Source organism: Callorhinchus milii, unplaced genomic scaffold, assembly GCF_018977255.1.
Source record: "Callorhinchus milii isolate IMCB2004 unplaced genomic scaffold, IMCB_Cmil_1.0 Scaffold5, whole genome shotgun sequence".
Classification (NCBI taxonomy): Eukaryota; Metazoa; Chordata; class Chondrichthyes; order Chimaeriformes; family Callorhinchidae; genus Callorhinchus; species Callorhinchus milii.
This window is the reverse complement of record NW_024704746.1, coordinates 33,680,931-33,700,946: the sequence shown is the minus strand read 5'-3', so window position 1 is coordinate 33,700,946 and position 20,016 is coordinate 33,680,931. Positions and strand designations below refer to the sequence as shown.

The window sequence follows — 20,016 nt, the reverse complement described above, 5'->3', positions numbered from 1 at the left end:
ATCTGTAATGTACATTTTTTTGCCATCTTGTTTTTTTATAGTGTCAAATTTAACAGACAAAAAAGTAATGGATTAAGCAAAGACATGACTTCTGTCAAAGCATTCTGCATCAGAAAATAATTCATTCTGACAACTACAATAAATCTTCACTGTTTTCAGCACGGGATTTTTTCAACTTCTGCAAAAACAAAATCAGATGACTAGAACAAATTACATTTGCAATTTTCTGCACATGACTATTTGCACAATAGTGTATTTCAGTTAGAACGTATAAAAAGTAATGAAATGCAAAGAGTCTGAATGACTACTTTCCAATATTTTGAATTATATAAAATGTAGTGGAATGAATATACACAGCCCTCTGCTTTAAAAAATGTTTTCTAAAGATGAAGTTCTTCAACTATGCTGTGGGTCACCTATATATTTTCTCTACTTTTTGCTTGGTGTCCACCATTATATTATTTTACATAAATAGGGCTAAATACCTTAATAGAACCTTAATACAACCTTAATAGGTTGTATAGAGCATAATTTGTAACATCCATTTGTGACCACTTAGCATACATTAAAGAATGCAAAACCTTTAATATAGAGAAGAGGCAAACAATTTGGGAAAGGAAAATACGTACTCCATGGCTGTTCGTGGGACAATGTTATGCGCACACTGGCGATTGTGTTTGCCCACAAAATACAGTCACACCACTTTGCAGTACATCTTGTGTAATTGTGCAACCACTATTGGATATAACCTTTCAAGAATGAATGCCTTAATTCTTAGATCTCATTTAACTATTTAAAGATTTTNAAAAAAACATTAATCTCACTGTAAAACACAAACTTCAATCACAAGTTAAAAGAATGTCGTAAATTTTATTGAGTTCCCCCCTCCAGATATCAGAACCAGCTCTTCTGCAAGAAGACTGTGCAGATTTGGTCCTTAGACAGTAAACAAAAACATTATAGAATTTCAAAGATTCCAGGAGCTACCCACCTATCTTCAAGTATGAGTACATTTAATTGTGAATTTACTTGGATATCCCCATCTCAAATTATCAGTTCATGCAAAATACTCTCAACCCTGAAACGTATTGTGTGTGCAACAGCTTGAAGTGACTAAAGACATACAGTACTACAAAATTATTGAAGACAATACATACACTAGTTAATTAAAATAGTTTCATCTGTAAGGCAATCACAAAGTAGGATGTCATAATTAAGAGTAAAAGATTTTACAGCAAGTTACACTTTTCCCAGTTTAAGTTCTTAAGTGCAAAGACCCATAGAAATAACTTGGATCTGTTTTTATATAGTAATGCTTTTCATATAGTCAACTTCTTACCAGAAGTTTAAAAACACTTCTGTTACTTAGTTAGTTGGGAAGGAGAAATAGTTGTATACAGTATGAACTACAATTGTAGATGTTTTACTTAAAAATAACATCTTCCACATAATTTGCTTTAAATAATCTGAATGAACCATCTTTCAGGCACAAAAGCAAAAATGCTTCAAACCCACTTAAAAATTGAATACTTCATACAAATAAAATGTAAAACTTTACAAGATAGTTGAAATGTGCCAGATACAAATGCTATTAATGAGGCCAGAGAATCTACACAGATGTACTGAAGAAATTAGATTCTCTGGCTCAGTTTCTTGCAGCAAAGCCAATTGTTTTTAAGCCATATGAATATAATTTCTGCTAAGAGAAATGTACTCAAACACCATCATCTCTGGCATTGTACTATTTTTCAACATTGCAGCACCATTCTGGTCCTTTAGTAAGACGTAACAAAAGTTGGAAGTTATCAATAAGAGCAAAACGGCTCTACAAGACTTCAGTCATCTCTGAGTGGGAAAAAGAGCACATTATGCAAAAACTAAACTAAGAACTGAAACTCCTCTGATGTTGTTGTGTTCATGAAATTTTCATGAACAGACTTGCATTCACAAACTAGTTCTGTCTTTCACAATAAAATAATCATAGTAAATTATATGCTGCATACTAAAGGTTTTACTGAAACCACTACCGGAGCAAATGATAAAAATGCTAATACGCACAGCACTGAGCTTGCTATTATAATTGAAAATAAAAGTAAATTGTTGTAAAGCAAGCCTGCTACCAACTAAGTCAAGTTAATTCAGCACAAACCAGAAACTAAACTTTGGGATCGTATTGGTCGATGTATTTTCTACGCTATTTTTACCCATTCAGTGATCCCAATGATGTCCTTTTTCAAAACAAATTATTGCAGCTACCAACAATCCTCCACATTAGTCATTGCTACACTTACTGCAAAGTACGTTGATACAATTTTTCTTTTTTCAGCTCACCCTTACTACTCCTATTTCAATGAGATTTAATCCAATCTTTATTGGGCTCATGACAATTGTGACAGGGGATAAACGCAATCACTGCTTATCATCGTTCTTGGCGCTCAACCTACATGTAAAATGCATTGTTTTTTTATTGTGCAACTTGGTAAAATGGTGCCATAATCAAGGGAGCTGACAAGGGCTGGCTGGTTTTGAGTTTACAGCCCTAAACAATAATTTGACACCAAGTTTTGAGCATCAGTATAAAGCTGGTGAGAACTAAAGAGTCTGGAGACGACTGAGGCACGGATTTCTTGAGTGAGAGATTATGGTCATATTTTGAGTCAGTACTTTTTACAAGAGCAAAGACTGAGCGAGGGGAATTTTAATCAGGCCAGGCCCCCAAGGAGGCCAGAGAAAGGGCTGGGTTTCTCATGGTTTAGGGAAACCCAAGTGCAGTCTGTCGAGAGAAAACAGAGTAGATGGCGGAGGAAAGAGAGAAAGCTGCTGTGGTGAGAAAGCAGCAGAGAAAAGGCAGAAAGATAATGTAAAGAATGGGAAAGCCACTGTGGGGAGCAGATATGCAGGCAGCAACGGTCCAGGGGAGGCAGGAGATGACAGGGGCAAAACAGACGGTCCCACAGAAAATGCTGCAACAAGAGGGGAAGAAACCACAGTAGCAGCAGAAGGAGGAAGAGCGGCTGGGGATGGAAGAACTGAAACCTGGGGAGGTGACTAACAATAAGATTCCATTTATAGAGCGCCTTTCACATCGGGAGAACGTCCCAAGGCGCTGGATAGTTGTTTCAGGACCCGAGCAGGGGGGAAATGGTCAGGGTGAGGGGAGCGAAGGGAGGGAGCGAAGGTGGGGGGGGGGGTAGAGAGTCGAGAGGGAAGCTGAAGGCACGGTAAAAGAGAAAGGTCTTGAGACTGGCCTTGGAGGAAAGGGAGGAAGCGGCGAAGGCACTGAGGGATGGAATTCCAGAGCCTAGGGGCTGAGAGGCTGAAGGCCCGGCCACCGATGGTGGGGCGGTTGGGGCGGGGGATGTGGAGCAGACCGGAGCCAGAAGAATGGAGGGTACAGGCAGGTAGGTAGGGGGACCCAACAAGTCAACATCATATGAAACTTCAGAGGAAGGTTCAGACTCTGCTTTCAGGAGAGGAGGTCAGTGAGGAAGATATGGAGGTTGCCTCGTATCAATCTCCAAGGCAGCACAGCGAGTAACAGAAATGGTGTGGATTTTCATGAGGAAAGTGAAATAATTTTCAACTGGTAAATATATTTTTTAAAAAATTCCCTTTTCAAAATAAACCCTTCCATTTTTATTGTTAAAACCGTTGTGCAAGTTTTGTTTTCCAGGAGTGACCTTTGCCCTCCTACATATGATATCAGTATCCAGATGCAGAATTACAACTTTTGCTCTGTGACTCACATAAAAAGAAAAACAATACTCTCATTTACATGTAGATCGAGCACCAATAACTATAAAAGGCAGTGGCCGGGTCTATATACCGTCACTGGACCCAATGGCAAATGATATCTGCATATCCCTCCTACAATAATAAATACAGGTACTTAAGCGGAAAGCATGTCTTATTACGAAAATTAGCTCTTAAAAAACTGCAATCCAATTAACTTCCAAAATTACAGGAATAAGATAAGCACCTGACCAGAGTATAAAATTTGTTTGAAACAAAAAAACCTATTCCTGCCAACGCCCTCCAAAAAAGACCTATAAATATTTGACATGGTTTCATTCTAAAAGTTTCAGAACTCAAAACTTTCTGAACTCTACTACATAATTATCTTTACACAATTCTACAATTAAAACATATCAAAAAAAGCTATCACATAAATTGCTTCAGTTCAGAAACTGAGGTACAATACTTTAAGACTGCATGAAAACACAGTTCTACAAAGTTGTAAACACATTATGTACTATTTTCGGCTTGCGGTTGTGCAGAGTAATTGATTGAGGGAATCTGATCTGCAAAACACTGAGTCATCCATTGTCCATCAGGAACCTGGCAAAATGTTGAGCCAGCACTGAACTCTGAATTAGTGGCTGCGGCTGAGAAAGAAAAAAAAATCAGTTTAGTTCAATTATTCTGGTGTTATTTTCCAAACAGAAGTACACATTTTTAAAAACATTAGTGTCAGATGTAAATGTGGAATTTTATGCCAGATATTTACAGTATGTGCCCACAAATACATGGAGAAACATTTTGAATGCCAAATGTGCACTCCCTCACAAGTTTTGTATACTACCATGTGCAAACTATATATTCATTGAAACATATTAGCCACTCTTTGGTGAAAGAAACTAGAATTTTGAAAGGAAATCTACAACACCTTGAAATTACACAGTGCCTTTCATGCAGGATATAGTTTGAAGGATGGTGCTGGACATTCAGCGAGGGAAAAGGTCACCGTAAACAGACCAAGAGGTAAAACCAAACTCCATTGCTGACAATTTTGTACAATTCAGGTGAAAGTAATATCTTAATGGTAATTTGATTGTAGGATTGATTAATAGAGGTAAATCAATGCATGTAATCTCACTAAGAGTTAACTATCATACTCTTTTTATTTACAAAATCCTTAGAAAGAATACAATTGGATACATAAAAATTCTACCCATTCCAAATGTTCATGGGTTGAAGGATACATTATACAATCACATCCAAAAAGGCTCCATAATATAATCTGTATATCATACATCTAATGATTAAAATACATTAATTCAACTGTACACTATTTCTTTTTAGATCAATTATAAGTATATGACTTAATAATAATAATCCTTGCATTTGTTAGTGCGTTTCAAGTCTTCTAGACATCTCGAAGCACTTCACAGAATATACTGTAAAGAGATTTGATTGTATATTTGTAGGCTAAATTTAAACTTATTGTCTATTAATGCAATTTCAGTTTATACCACAATAGACCAACTCATTTTAAACAAAAAGTTAAATGGAAGATTTGAACTTTTTTTGAAGGCAAACCTCTCCTGTATTTGTTAACCACAGCCTCCTTGATTGGTACGATTTAAAGTCTGAGCCTGGTAAAGCAGTAGTAGCTATCCAAGTTACCATGACTTTCTGAGCTTTTTTTTTAAATATAGTGATAACTGGCTTCTAATCACACTAAGAACATAATATGAACAAATAATTGGCATATATTATGCAAGAATAGGAACGCTTCTACCTGGACAAGAAGTTTTTTTTTACCTGGGTCAGTTGTTGAGAAATTACACTGGCCATTACTCTCATTGGATTTGTCAAGATATTTGCCTCCATAAGCAGCTTCATAACCAGGATCATATTTTTCCTCTTGACTGCCATCCTTTTGGCATCCTCTGAGGGGAATGGAAAATTAAAAGTCGATTAACATAAAGGCACTTTATATAATGAAATAGCTTTTAAAACAATCCCCATTAGACACTTAAAACAAACCAAGATGGCACAGTTCACTGGTAAACAAACTACTTTTATCTCAGCCAAAACAAAAGGCACCCATCCACGTTGACAAGACTGACTTGCGGATATTTTAATCATTGATGTTGCGGCTATAGTTTTACTTTCCTAACTCACCATTGAGAATGGTTTCTAAAAGTGCGGCAGCCAAACAGGCTCGAATCAACATTTAATTCAGCAATCACACATATTTCTAAGAGCTAAGAGTGAAAATTAACGAATTAGAATCTGTGAACGGCCAAAATGTAGTCGTCAGAACTATTTGTATAAGGATTAAACCATAGTTATTTTTCCACTAAAAGAAATTATGGAAAATAGTACATTTTCCTATCCAACGTGAAAGTGGAAAATAAAGCTGTGGGTAATCGTTCCCCTCCCCTTTACAATTCAAACAAGCTTGAAATGGAAGGGAATTAACTTGAGACTACCCACCTTGAGCTTTTTTCAGATCAAATGAATATTCAACTTCTTGCACCTCTGTGTGAGCTTTAACGCCTCTCAAGTGATTCCGCAATTCCTTTAATTTGATATAGTAATGTACCTTGTCCTGGGCTCGGGGAAACTGTGCACATCGTGCACTAGAAGAAGGCATGACAAAGACCACCTTGAAATGAAAGATTGTGACATGACGTACAGGTTGAAAAGATCTCATTGAATAAATGGGAGGGAAAGTTATTACAAGCAGAAGGAAGATTAAATATGGTACTAATAGNAAAAAATGCACCAGAATGATCAGGAGAGGTATACAAGACCATGGATTTTTTGGGGGGGATCAGACAGGTGCAGAAACCCATCACCATGCTTTAAAGTATCCAAATTAGGAAGAGTGCCAATATGCACGCTACGTCTCCCTGCATCTGCAATGGAATGTCTATTCTCTCCCTGGAGGGACACACCCTGCCTTCCCAATTCTAGGAAGTGGTAGTAATCCTTGGCATTTTGTAGTGCTCTTCACTATACCAAATGCCCAAATAGCTTCAGAGGATAAACTGTGAAGTGAAGAGACTATGTGTTTGTGGGCCAATGGGACAGCCAATTTGTGCACAGCAGTGACCCACAATTAGCATTAAATGAATGACCAATTTTATTTGGGGGATTGGTTAGTCAGGACACTTGGAGAAATTCCCTTCTTTTTGAACAATGTCATGGGATCTTTAACATCCACCTGAACAGGCAGATAAGACCCCTCCAGAAATTGTATTCCTGCTTTGTCCAGTTAGGATCACTCTACCCATTTGGACTTTGGTTTGCTGGGTTAACAGGAACTGAGTAGGAAGAATTTGCACATCTAGTTGTCATCAGAGTGCCTTGGAGTATTGTAGACCTCCTTTGCTTAGGTACCGGACTACTGAGAACACCACACAAGGATGACTCAATTCTGACATTCTATTGCAAGCATGACTTAAAGTTTGTCAACAAATTCTTAGAATGGCTGAAAATGAAGTCAGTAGTTGAAGATGCCATCTTGTGGTCAGAAAAAACAAATCAATCTGGATAAAACTCATGATAGATGAGTTGGAACTAACCATTGTCAAAACTTTAAAGATGGAGTTGTTGACTATCAGCAACTTCCCAAATGTACTTTACAAGATTAGACAGAGAAGGCCCTATAGCTTATTAGAACATATGCATCCAGAATATCATCCCATCCATCTTTCAATTGCAGCATCACCAGTTTCTTAAATGGGGTGTGCCTGAGCTTCAGGCACTCTTTCCAGTAACCCAGTTGTTGATTACTCTGTGTAAAGAACTACATCCTCATATTTACCCAATACTTCATTTTCCAACCCTGAACTCATGAACCATGATTATGTACTTTGAGATTGTAAAAAATCAGATTTTGTTTTAAATAAACCATAAAAAGTTTGACAGTTTTGATGTAATTTGTTGGTGAGGGGCATTTTAGCATCTTAAGTTTGTTTTGACATTAAGCACTAGAACAAATCAGGATTATTAGTTTCAGTTTCCATGTAAATGGAAGAATCAATCCAGCACCAATTTTAATGCATGGATTTTTCTACTTCAGAACTGTTTGAAGTTCTTTATTTCAGCCTCATAACTTCCTAAGGCTAAATTATTCACAACCATTTCACTACAGGATTCACTCATATCTATTTTATGCATTCTCTCCAAAAACCATATCCAGTGAACATTTTTTCCAACATCCTTATTATGCCTTGATAAAGCAACTGGATTACAATAAAGAAACGTGCTCAAAGTCTCCAGTTCCACCTACCGAGAACTCACAGAAGTAGTTTGTGTTTGCCAGTTATGAAGTGTTTGATTTCTTCCTGGGAAAGGGGGGCACACACCCTGCTATACCTGAAGAACACAAGCGTGGGCTGGCAGAGACCAAGGCATAAGAGACCCTAGATATCGATAGGAATCTGGCAAAATGAAGATTGAAGTCCAATATAACTCATGTTTTAGTGAAGGATACTACAAAATAAGAAATTGAAATACTCTGAACTGAATTGGGAATAAGCTAAAAGGCAATGCTTGCAATTTAAGAACACTATGGCTAAATACAAGATAAGGACCGCGATCACAAAATATTGGTAATCTCTAGAGAAATTTATCCAGTCATTGGAATACTCGAATAAAGCAATGGATTTTGCTGTAGGTTATGTAACAGATGCAGAGTCAAAAGATTCTTTTTAAGTGGATGGTGGGAAATTTACATTCGTTTGACAACTGATATTGGTTATATACTTAGTAAGTAAATAAGTTTAACCGTTTGTTACTTACTGTTTCTCCTTCAGGGATCTTGTGCGGCTGCTGCCCAAAATCCAATTTTTTGACCTTAACTCCAAATACTTCTTTGCTAAAATTTTCATAAATGCCTAAAACAGGTAATTAGGAAAAGTAATATAGATTACAAAGTTATCAGGATAGAAGATCCCCCGATTCCTCAACTAATAATTATCACTGTAGTTTTTTGCCATTAAAGGTCACTTATACATCCAGCAATTGTGAATGATAGTTTTGAGAAACAAACTCCAAACACCATGAAAATACTCCTTACTTTTGGATATGCTCAACTTTTGCATTGTACATAAACAGCTACAATTTCCCATTGTATGCATAATATTGCAAAATCAATTAGTGAAATTCAAATTGAATTTGTGAGTATAATTCTATCTAAGAATTGAAAAGAAGCAAGACACATGGAGGAAGGGGTTAAAGACAAAAGAACTAAAGTATTAAATAGTGCTTTGCTTTTGCAGGTCTATTGAAAGCAACTTCAAGAGTAACAGGTGGACAACAGCACCTGGGAGACCAGGGGGTGTGAGGAAGAAAGAGGGGAAAAGAGAAACAATTAGATACTATTGAATCTTTAGATTTGCATTAATGGAATAATTAACAAATTTCTCAGATAATACCTGGATTATATCTATAAATATGTGGCAGTTTGTGTACGTTAGGAGCAATGCTGGTTATCTCGAAAAAAAATCCACCCATGAATGAATCTTCATAAATCTAGGCACTCAATTATAATACTCAAAACCAATGTCTGTAGCATTTTGTATTTTTACTTACATTTTCCATTAAAAACAGCAATCAGCGGTTTAAATTTTTGAAGTTTTTGCAGAAGTATTTTCCCTCCTTCACGAATCTCTTTACTGGAACAAAAAGAGCTTTTGGTTTAAAAAAAAATCAGTTTTATAGGATACTAAAAACGTTAGTTTTGCACAAATCGTATTAATCACCTTGAAAGATCTTTGCTTCCTGGAGTTGTTCTCTCCACCATGTTGGTAAAACCTATTCCATATTTCTCTGGTAAAGAATTATCATCCATATGATTTAAAGGCTTGTCAACAAGACCTGACAAAAATAAGCATTTCCCTATAAAAGAAAAAGTGTGAGTACTGTAAACTTCAACTTGCAACAAATTGTAAGAATAATTAAGCAAACCAGTTTCTACTTGGATCCACTGAACAAGCACATAAGTATAAAACCAAATTTTAAATTTTCTTATAAGGACCATAGAAATGTTGATGTCAGTATTATTTCTTCTCTTCTAAACCTATCCTGGGCTAAGATCTGGTGCACAGACCAGATTTCAAAACAAACCTGGTAAATACAGCTACATATCAGTCCCATTTAAAACCACATACTTGGTACATTTATTCACCATCAGAGAAGCAAATGTCTTTTTTTTCAAAAAAGCATTACGATTTGAATGCCATCAACCCTATGTTCGGCAATTAATATAAAAGGTTCGATTTTCTATACTGTAATATCCCCCCTTGTAATAAATACTAGGACAGAAGACTACATGCAATAAGGATACCTATAGCACATTCTTGATTTCACATGCAAAAACTTACAGAAGTGATTCCCTGGTCCAGGGTAATGATGTCCTTTGTAAGCTGCCATTAGTCCAGGATTAATTCCAATCTGTATGTAAAGTAGAAGTTTATCTCCCAGGCCACAGCCAACATTGGTGTTAGTTGCCAGCATAAACATTACTGCTATTTGGTTGCAACCTCCAAAAAGCAGCAAAAACTCTTAACTTAAATCAGTCTTTGTGAGCAACTTTCCTGATTAAGTATAATAAATCTTTACTAATGGCTTAGTTTATGTCATCATTGCTCATAGTTCAACCTTCTGATGCTGCAGCATCAATATCACTGGTAACAATTAGCCATTGACATTCCCTCAAGTACAATGACAATCACTATGAACTAAAGAAATTGATTAAAGCTGAAGCATCAGGCAACAGTCAGTACGCACTATAAAATCAACTATAACTATAAAGGGCTCTACTTTTAGACAAATGACAACTCAGGCTATTGTTATAGGTTTTGGATTCCCACTGGTTATTACATGTGGGAATGGCAGGTGGGTCGGTAACCAGAGGACACAGATTTAAGACAATTGGCAAAGGAACCTCTCCTTTGACTGCACTAACATCCCCCTTTCCAGTTCCCACTGTAGTTGTAAACATGCTTTGAGATATTTTCCCTATGTGAATAGTGCTAAGTTCAAATTGCTGCTGTTAGAATCTGATACCTAAACCTAATTATACTAATTTCTGTTAATTTTTTTTAACAGTTTTATTGTTTATATTTGTCAGAAGGAAGAGCACAACTTACAATTACAATATCCAAATCGTACGTTAAAATATCTGGCAGTGTTTTGGTAAGAAGCTCAGCCTCTGTTGTCCCATTGAATCGATTGACTTTTCTTTTCACAGTTTTAAAAGCATTTGTGATTTTTTCTTGTTTTCCTCCCGACTTCCCCTCAGCTTTGGCTCGTTTAGGGCCTGGGCCTGCCGATTTTTTTTGCTGTGATTTTGGAGGCCTTCCTCGCTTAGCTTTTGGAGCCACTGGTGGNAAAAACAAATTACACTTAATAAACATACAACTTTTACAAAGAATGTACTAGGGTCATCAATGGTTGATTGAGACTGCAAAGGAGTAATGAAAAGTGACCATTCAAAATAAATGTCTGCTGGAACTTTAGTCACTAGAAAGCTCAATAATTCACAGGCACTGTTGAACAAAGCCTCTTTAGATGGTCCATTTGGCAAATACCAATTTTTAAAATAAACTTCCCCAGCTAAGCTTTTCATTAACGAAAAGCTGCTGGAAATTTAAGTTCAAGTAATAAGAATACAAAACAAAAAGAGAGCTGGGAAAACTCAGCAGGTCAGGCAGCATCCATGGAGAAAGGAAAGTGAGTCAACGTTTCGGGTCCACGCCCCTTCGGCAGAACACAAAGGGTCGTGGACCCGAAACGTTGACTCACTTTCCTTTCTCCATAGATGCTGCCTGACCTGCTGAGTTTTCCCAGCTCTCTCTGTTTTCATTTCAGGTTCCTGCATCTGCAGTATTTTGTGTTTTGTAATAAGAATACAATACTTGTTGGACTGCAGTTGAGGGTATTGTATTCAGCTTTGGGCTTCCCACTTGTGGAAAGCTCCCTCCCTTGCCCAAAATATAACTCTTTGACCACGCATTTGGTTATCTTTCTCCTCGCCACCCCCTTCGACTTCGACCCCCAGCTCAGGTACCCAGCAAGAAGAGAGACGCCTTTTGAGACGTGCTGCCAACATGCGAGGCTTTATATCAATGTAATTTGTCGTGTGAAGCTGACAGAACAATAATCGAAACGAATGAGGTTTACAGGCCTGGACCTCACACTTAATAGGAGGGAAGTCAACGGAGGGATAATAACAACCCTTCCACTTGCATTTCACCCACAAAAAAATATACAGTTAATCCACTTCACATTATATTCCGTGAAGCGCGTTGAGACATCTCGAAGACGTGATGAGGCGCTGTGTCAAATGCAAGGATTATTGCTCATTACAAAGCGCCTCATCAACATCGACGAGACGTCTCAAAGCGCTTCACATAACATACTGCAAAAGCGAATTCATTGACTGCATATTTTCCAGGAAAACGCCCGACTGACGAACATTGCAACAGCTAACAGTCAGTCAGTCAGTCAGTCAGTCACCAGCGGCGAAGCGGGTCCGTGCCGTTTGGGCTCAGGACGTTTGCTCACCGGCAACTTTTACTCGAAAGACCATCGCAAACGTCAGGACTCTCACCTGGTGCGTCTGGCGGGGCAGTCGCCTCCTCCATGCTGCCGAGCTCGGGCCCCGGCGGTCGCTGCTCGTGAGGGGGTTGCAGGGCTCGGTGCTGCTGGACGGTGTCGAGCCTGGAAACCAATACACACACACACACACAAAAAAACACACGAAGGGAAAGACAAGAGAGTGAGAGAGCGAGTGAGTGAGGGAGGGAGTGAATAAGCGATAGAAAGCGCTGTCGACCTACGGCAGTGACTGAACCCCCGGCCCCGGCCCCGGCCCGGGCCCTGGGGAGGCCCAACACGATCTACGCGTCACAGGTTCCTGGAGAAGGAGAGCAGTGGGGCCTCAGGCCTGACTGACTGACTAACTGCCGCGGCCTAGGCTCCTGCCTCCCTCCCTCTCCCTCCCTCACTCACTCACCATTGCTGGAAATACTCGGGCGGCAGCGTCATGCCAGGGACCGGCAGCAGCTTCCCATCCATCCGGAGCGAGAGAGGGAGGGAGGGAGTGAGGGAGTGAGGGAGGAGGTCGAGGGCGTGACGCGGCTGAGCCGAGTGTTTAAAATATAAACACAAACAAACCCCGGTCCCGGCGACGTGCAAACGGGGTTTGGCCTTCACGCTGGCGGACACATGCACAGCCTCGGGGGGGGGGGAGGGAGGGAGGGAGAGGGAGGTGTTGGTGCCCGCGGCCCTCTCTACCTGCGCTCACTAACGCCGACTCCGCGTAGCGCTCACTCACCACTCACCCACTAACAAAGAGAGAAGGCGCACCACCGCGCATGCGCGCTGCTCGCATCTACCACTCTCATCGGAGAAGAGGGAGGGAGGGGGGGAGAGAGAGCAAATGACAACCAGCCGGGACGGGATATACACCTGCAGAACCAACCTAAATACGAATGTAAATAAATAAATTTACTGATAAGGTCATCCCAGCAGCAGACTGCCAGCAGTGTTTTGTTTTGTTTTCTGATCTCTCTCCCTTTCCCACCCCCCCCCCCGCCCCCCAAAACGCTGCGGTTAGTGGTGTAGGCGAGGTTTAAACCAGGGTCCGTGTTCTATTGGCCAACGGTCCCTGCAGCGGAGGCCGCGGCGCGCGCGCGCGCGCGTGGGGAGGGGGGGGGGTGTTACGTCACGCAGCGCAGTGACCGCGGCTTCTTGATACATGAAATCCATCATTAAAGCTTCTCAGAGGGCGACTGATGTCAAACCAGGACGACGGTTCATGGCGTAGATTGCTGATGGTTTACAGTGATGGTTGTTGTTGTTGTTGTGTGGTGGGTGGGGGGGGGGGTTGGGGTGACGACTTGAGGGAAGTGGAACAGGTGCGATGGTGTGGTTCGCCGGGAGGACGGTTTTGACTGGAACACACCCGGTGCCTGAAGCGCTGCTGTTGGAAAAGGTCAGTTTGGAGTCACAGAGCAACGCCACACACCTAATGTTGCGTTGTCGTCCTCTCCCGGTGAGGCGTTAAACCCTCCTCGCCTGTTCGGGTGGACCTTAAAGACCCCCCACCCCACCCCCACCCCCCATCCCGTGCCGTGCTTCGAAAAGAGAAGGGGGAGTCTTCTTCTTGGTGCACCCGGTCAAGAATTCCCCCCTCCCCCCCCCCCTCCCCCCAAATAAAATTGGGTCACTCACTCCATAAGCTGCTTTATGGGACATTGCTGCCCTCTTGGCTCCCTCGGGTGATGTGGTCAGCAAACGTGGGGTCAGCACCCGCGCGTCCGCGGATGACTCCCAACTCCCACCTTCCTGCCCCCACCCTCCGCTCCAGCGCCACTTCTGTCCCGTCCGAATGTCTGTCGGACGTGAAGTCCTGGACGAGAGCTAACCTTCCGCCGTCGAACGTCGACAAGACCGAGGCCCCCCCGGCGCCCGTCAGCGCCTCCGCACCTCGGTGGCTGACAGCATCGCCCGTGCGTGGGCGCACGCTCCACATGACTGAGCCAGTCCAGAACCTTGGCGTCTTGTTTGACCCTCAGTTGTCCTTTCTACACCGCGTCCGTGTCATGACCCATTCTGCCTTCCCCCAGCTCCGCATCCTCACCTGGCTCCACCGCTGCTCTCCACTCAAAGATGCCTTTTGTATCCGACCAAATGCATTTGAACTATGGGAAGATAACAGCATGTCGACGCAAAGGCTAATAGCAAAGGATTGTAGCAGTACATTAGAAGCAAGAGGATAGTTAAAGGAGGGATAAGACCACTGTGGAGTCATAGTGAAGTAAGAGAAAATTCGGGTTTCTTTACTAATATTTACAGAAAAGGGGGTGAGGGTGTAGATTTAATTTGTTGTTACTTGGGACGAAAAAAAGTCCTGCTGAACGATGGCCAATAAAGTGTTCTTGTGGTTTGTTTTATCCGTTTATAGGTTATTTATATTTACAGAAATTGAAACGGTTTCAGATTGCAATGCTGGAGCATTTTGTTTTTACTGAAGAAACAGATTTTTTTCTTAATTTTAAATTACAGTGTAAGTGGCTTAATGCAAACCGTGTTATTGTTGTTCAGTGCTGCGGTGCTGCTGCCCTCTTCTGTTGGCACACGTGCGTCCATAAAAGAAGCTATTCACTGTTCACTGCCAAGTAGTGCCTTCTTTAATTACAAACCACAGGCAGAATACTGTGCTTATTTGTCACTGGTTTGTTTTAGATATTGATCTTCTTCAGTATTGCTTTATTGGGTACGGCCTGAAATTCTGATCTTAAAGTTGACCTAATCTATCCAGTGAACCATTAAGAAGTAGGAAAACATTAAAATTTGCTCACAGCTGAAATGTCCCCTTGAGCAGCAAGAGTGACCTTTTCTACTATATGATGCTGCTGTTACTTTGTAAGTTAGTTACCTCAGACCTGGCAATCAGTACCCTAAAACCACTGGTGCTGGAATGCCGCCTTGTTGGCAGAATGCAAAGCATGAATTGGAATTTGGAAACTAATAGAGGTGTTGGCTTGTGGACCAATCTCTGGGAAGAGCTGCACATTACATTGCCGGTCTGTAGGCTTGCAGCTCAACCCCAATGATTTGGACGCAACAGGAGGGCCCAGTTATCTTGCTAATTTGAGTGCATTTAGGAATGTAGACCCATGTCACAAGCTAATGACAACCACCTGGTTTATACTGTAGCCGCGCTGCAATCTAAATGTAGAATTTGATGTGCTTTCCTGCCAGATTTACTCTAGATTTATATTTTTGGCATATTTATTTCAGCCTAGCAAATGCTGTGTGCAATGACCCGTGCCATGACCCGTTCTGCCTTCTCCCACCTCCGCAGCATTGCCCGGCTCAGGCCGCTGAGACCCTTATCCATGCTCTTGTTATATTTAGGCTCAACTAAGCCAAATCTGCTTGTCGGCCTCCCCAACTCTTCCCTCCACAAGATGCAGATCATCCAGAACTCTACAACTTGTGTCCTCTCCCACACCAGGCTCCATGATCCTATCACCCCCACCGTCGCCCGACTCCACTGGCTTCCAAACCCCCAGAGGATAGAGTGCAAAATCCTCATCCTCGTCTTCAAAGCCCTCCATGACCTTGCATTTTCTACCTCTGTGACCTGCTAACACCATATCGACCTGTCCGCTCAGCAGGTCTGCTTCACGTTCCACTCCCGGCCCTCCCCACCACTGATGGTCGGGCTTTCAGCCTCTCTGCCCCCACCCTCTGGAATTTCATCCCACATTCCCTTCGCCTCGCTCCCTCCCTTACCTCCTTCAAGACGCTCTTCAAGACCCTCCTCTTAGACTGTGCCTTCGGCTACCCTCTTTGAAGAATTCCACAATCCAAGACTTGTAAGGCTCCAATATTGTTTTTTTTTGGTCAGTCGAGTGTCTGTCATACATGGAAACAACAACACAGAGGCTGTCAGTTCTTTGGGAGAAGACAGTCTCTGAGGAAGCACAGATGTGGAAGGTGTTTGTGCCAAAAAATCTAACCGATCAGATAAGATACTCATTGCACAGTTTCTCTTTATGTACTAACTAGACAAAGACAACTCATAACTTAGACTTTGAATTGGTGTCTTATGGCTGTAGGTGTAGATTTTAAAAAGTTCACTTGATTTGAAGGCACCTTCCTGGGTCAGATACGATGCCGTACGATGGAAATATTTATTCTCCTTGAAACTTGCAAAGGATCTTTAGTAGCTGATCGCAGCTACTAAATATCTGTGATATCTGTGTTCTATTATTGATACTACATGTAGGAACCCTTATGAATGGCAGATGGCAGAGGGATGCTCATTTCCTTTGAGTACAAGTTTGTTTGAGTTACACAAATGTCATGTTGGTACTGCAAAATATGGTGTGTGGGGTTCATTTCATATTTGCAGGTCGTAAAAAAAAAAGCCTGCATGAAGATTTTGCAGTGATTGTTTCAATTAATGTAATTTCTTCAGCTTTTAAACTAGACTTCTCTTCTCTTATTCTCTCTCTCCTTGGTTCCCCGTAATTGCATTTTGCTTCACCTGGAAAGGAAGTATTCTGGGCACACTTTCCCATGCACACTGCGTGTGCTGCCATTTGGCATGGTAGGTGGTGTGTCTGACCGTTCAGTGATTGGGTCGTCCTGATGTGAAAGGCACTATACAAATGTAATTTGTTAATTGTTTCGCCCACAAAATACACTGTCAATTGACTTACAGTATACCCTGTGAAGGTTTTTTTTACGTCAAAATAACATAATAATACGTCAAATGCAAGGATTGTTTATTGTATATAGCACCTTATCAAGTCAAGTTGTCTCAAAATGGTACATAGGATTTTACTGTGAAGCGTAGTGACTGTGCCTCTAGGTGAACATGACAGCCAATTTAGACATGACAGTATCCCAGAAACATGGAGGCGGGTGGTGGAGTGGGGAGTAAGCAGTTAGGAAAGGTATGGAGATGCTCGGGTATGAAGGGATTTGTAGATGTGAGGATCTTGAAGTCGAACTGTTCTGTGATGGGAAGCCAGTCTTGATGAGGAATGGTGTGATGGGGGGGTATGGAGTTTAGAGCGGGTGAGTGTATGGGCGTCAGAGTTCTGAATTTGTTGCGAGCTTGTGGATAGTGTAGCTGGGGAGACCGGCGAGGAGGGCAGCTCATGTTTGAGTTACTTAAAATAGTCTTTATGTTTCACAGCTGACAAAGGAAATACTTAATAGGAAATCCAAAATAGAAAGATGCCAGCAGGAGTAAGCTGGCCTCGTTACCTAAAGATGTTTGGTGCCAGCATCCTAGCAATGCTTTCAGGAGCAGAAGTCGTACACCGATACTATAGACCAGATCTGGTGAGTTGGTTTGTACTGTTAACATTTTAATTCATCTCCGTTCGTGCACCATTCCCAGGCCAAGAGGTATGCAACCTGATTGCCCACCTAGCTCAGCTGGCAGTACTCTTGCCTCTTGGTGAGAAGGTTGTGAATCCAAGCCCTACTTCGGGACTTAGAGCTCATAGTTTAGGACAGTGTCAGCCAACCAAATACATTTTTCTTTATTGAATTTTTCTTAGTTTATGGCTGCACCATGGGTATTACAGCTCAGTAACAAGATATTAATTTGATCACGATCAACCGGTTGGAGATGTCCATTACAGAAACTTAGTGAAGTGTTTTGAGACATTCTCCACATTGTTGGCACCATAGCATTACAACAATTTTTTTAAGTGTTGGGCAATGCTGCTCTGTAACAAGACATTAAGTGCATAAGATGTCCAAGATGCTTTTGTTTTGAACCCTCAATTTTTGCAGAGAACAGGTGACATCAATAGTACAGTACAACTGAGACATCAATAATCCCAAATTCAAATCACCAGATTTTATTCTTATGTCTTATCCAATTTCCTTCTCCCTTTAAGACAAGGCTGTTTAAATGTATTTTCGTTCAAATCATTAAAAGTTAAAATTTATTAAACAATGTTTAATGATGCTTTTATATTGTAGATTGCTTTTGCCTGATGCTTATTGCTATATTGTAAACTGCTCTAAGTTCTGATTGGGAATGAGAAAATGACTGTAGTCATTAGTTGCTCAAACGGGTTTAAAATGATAATGAGTGACGTAAGTTTCTAGTAGGAGTTCCTAGATGCTAAGGAATGTCCACATGTGATCAATAAAGTTCCCCATCACCTCAGACACGGATCTGCACAGGTGCTCACTCCAACTCATGGAGCCAATGCAGATTTCTGATTGACACCAAATTACCCTTCAAACCTCACATTCAAGATCTGTGTCTACTTTCCTGTCTCTACCACTACCAAAAAGCAAGTGTGACTAATTATAGAAACTAGTTACCATAAACCAGGATGTTACACTGAATGAAGGATTTTTCTAATAGTTAGCCTGTTTTCCCAAATCAGCTTTATTCCAAACTTAAAATTATTAATATTAAAATACAGAACCTCAAACATTTTCCAATCTTGCGTTAGTGATTTCAAATGTTTCTTTTAGACGATACCAGAAGTTCCACCTAAACCAGGGGAACTTAAAACAGAACTTCTTGGACTGAAGCAGAAGGAAACTCAAAAGTCTGAAAATCACTGAAGAACATTGAGCACAAGACTTGTTATAAACTAAGCCTTGTAGAAATTGTAACTGTACAATTATGGATTTGTTTAAAATATTTGATAAAAATGTCGAGGCTAGATGGCTACATCTATTTTAAAATTGAAATGAACTGTTTAGCACATTATACTCAGTTACAACTTTACATTTACGTAGTACCTTTTGTGGCAGGAGGCTGCCCTTAGGGTACTTAATCATGGATTGGCACATGAAATAGTAGTGAAGAGGGGAAAGATGAGTGAAAGTGGTCTTATTCATTCATGTGTATAAACAGTTTTGGAAAAGCTAGCCAGCCTATGATTGCAGCTGAAGTGTCTATATTTCCATGTGGCAAATGGCTGAAAAGCTTCTCTATCAACTAAGACTGAAATATATAAACTAACCACATATATTCAAATCTTAAGAATTTTTTTATTAAGGTTTTGTAAATCTAAGTCACAATATTTGGAAAAGTGTAGTAACAATTTTTAATAAAGGTAAATACTGCACATCTAAATGTTTCAAAGCATGACAACAATGGATTTGCTTCTGCAGTGAATCCACAACTGGGGCTGGTACAACAACACTGAGCTGAAGTGGGATACCTAGTTCCCTGAATCTTTCAAATAACATAATAATTTTCTGATATTTTGAACAGTGTTCCCACTAAGATCTTTTCTATGGAGCCTCCCAAACACTTCAAAATAACTAACATTCAACAAAATCTACTTTTCTTGGCCTGGTTGTATACATTAAAACATTCAGTTGTTCATTATTTGTTTGTTGGATCCTAGATACTTTTACTTCATTACTGTAACTCCCTTTGCTGATCCAGAAGACTTGAATTATATTGGCCATTTAAGTTTTTCCATATCAAACCTATTCTGCTATATCCACCAATAAGTCTTCTCCCAGTATTATGAGCCTTTCAACTTTATTACCCATCAACATCACTGCTTAACAACCAATGTCCTGGGATAATGACACCAAATTGCTTGGCAACAGAGTTTGGAGGGAATCTGTTGATTAAGTCTAATTAGGTCCAACCTAAATCAGAAAAACTTCTGTGCAACACCCCATACGATTTAGGGCCAAAATGTACAACACTAGTACATTAAAGAAAATGTTTCATAAGTTTTATTAAATTGAAATTGG

At 40.5% G+C, this 20,016-nt stretch overlaps 2 protein-coding genes across 2 annotated transcripts; one reads left to right on the top strand and one right to left on the bottom strand.

The window, feature by feature from the left end:
• Positions 1–3,619: 3,619 nt before the first annotated feature.
• On the bottom strand, positions 3,620–12,992 carry LOC103179828 (G/T mismatch-specific thymine DNA glycosylase). The gene is given in 11 exon segments (XM_007895301.2): positions 3,620–4,385; positions 5,545–5,649; positions 5,652–5,672; positions 6,223–6,394; positions 8,539–8,633; positions 9,331–9,413; positions 9,501–9,636; positions 10,122–10,191; positions 10,890–11,122; positions 12,353–12,462; positions 12,758–12,992. Coding segments are annotated over 11 exon segments (1,227 nt in total). The 5' UTR covers positions 12,820–12,992; the 3' UTR covers positions 3,620–4,245.
• A 454-nt stretch (positions 12,993–13,446) lies between these two features.
• On the top strand, positions 13,447–20,006 carry cunh12orf73 (chromosome unknown C12orf73 homolog). The gene is made up of 3 exons (XM_007895303.2): positions 13,447–13,738; positions 17,462–17,610; positions 18,769–20,006. The coding sequence occupies exons 2-3, from the start codon at positions 17,503–17,505 to the stop codon at positions 18,859–18,861; spliced, it is 201 nt and encodes a 66-aa protein (XP_007893494.1). The 5' UTR covers positions 13,447–13,738; positions 17,462–17,502; the 3' UTR covers positions 18,862–20,006.
• Positions 20,007–20,016: the final 10 nt, after the last annotated feature.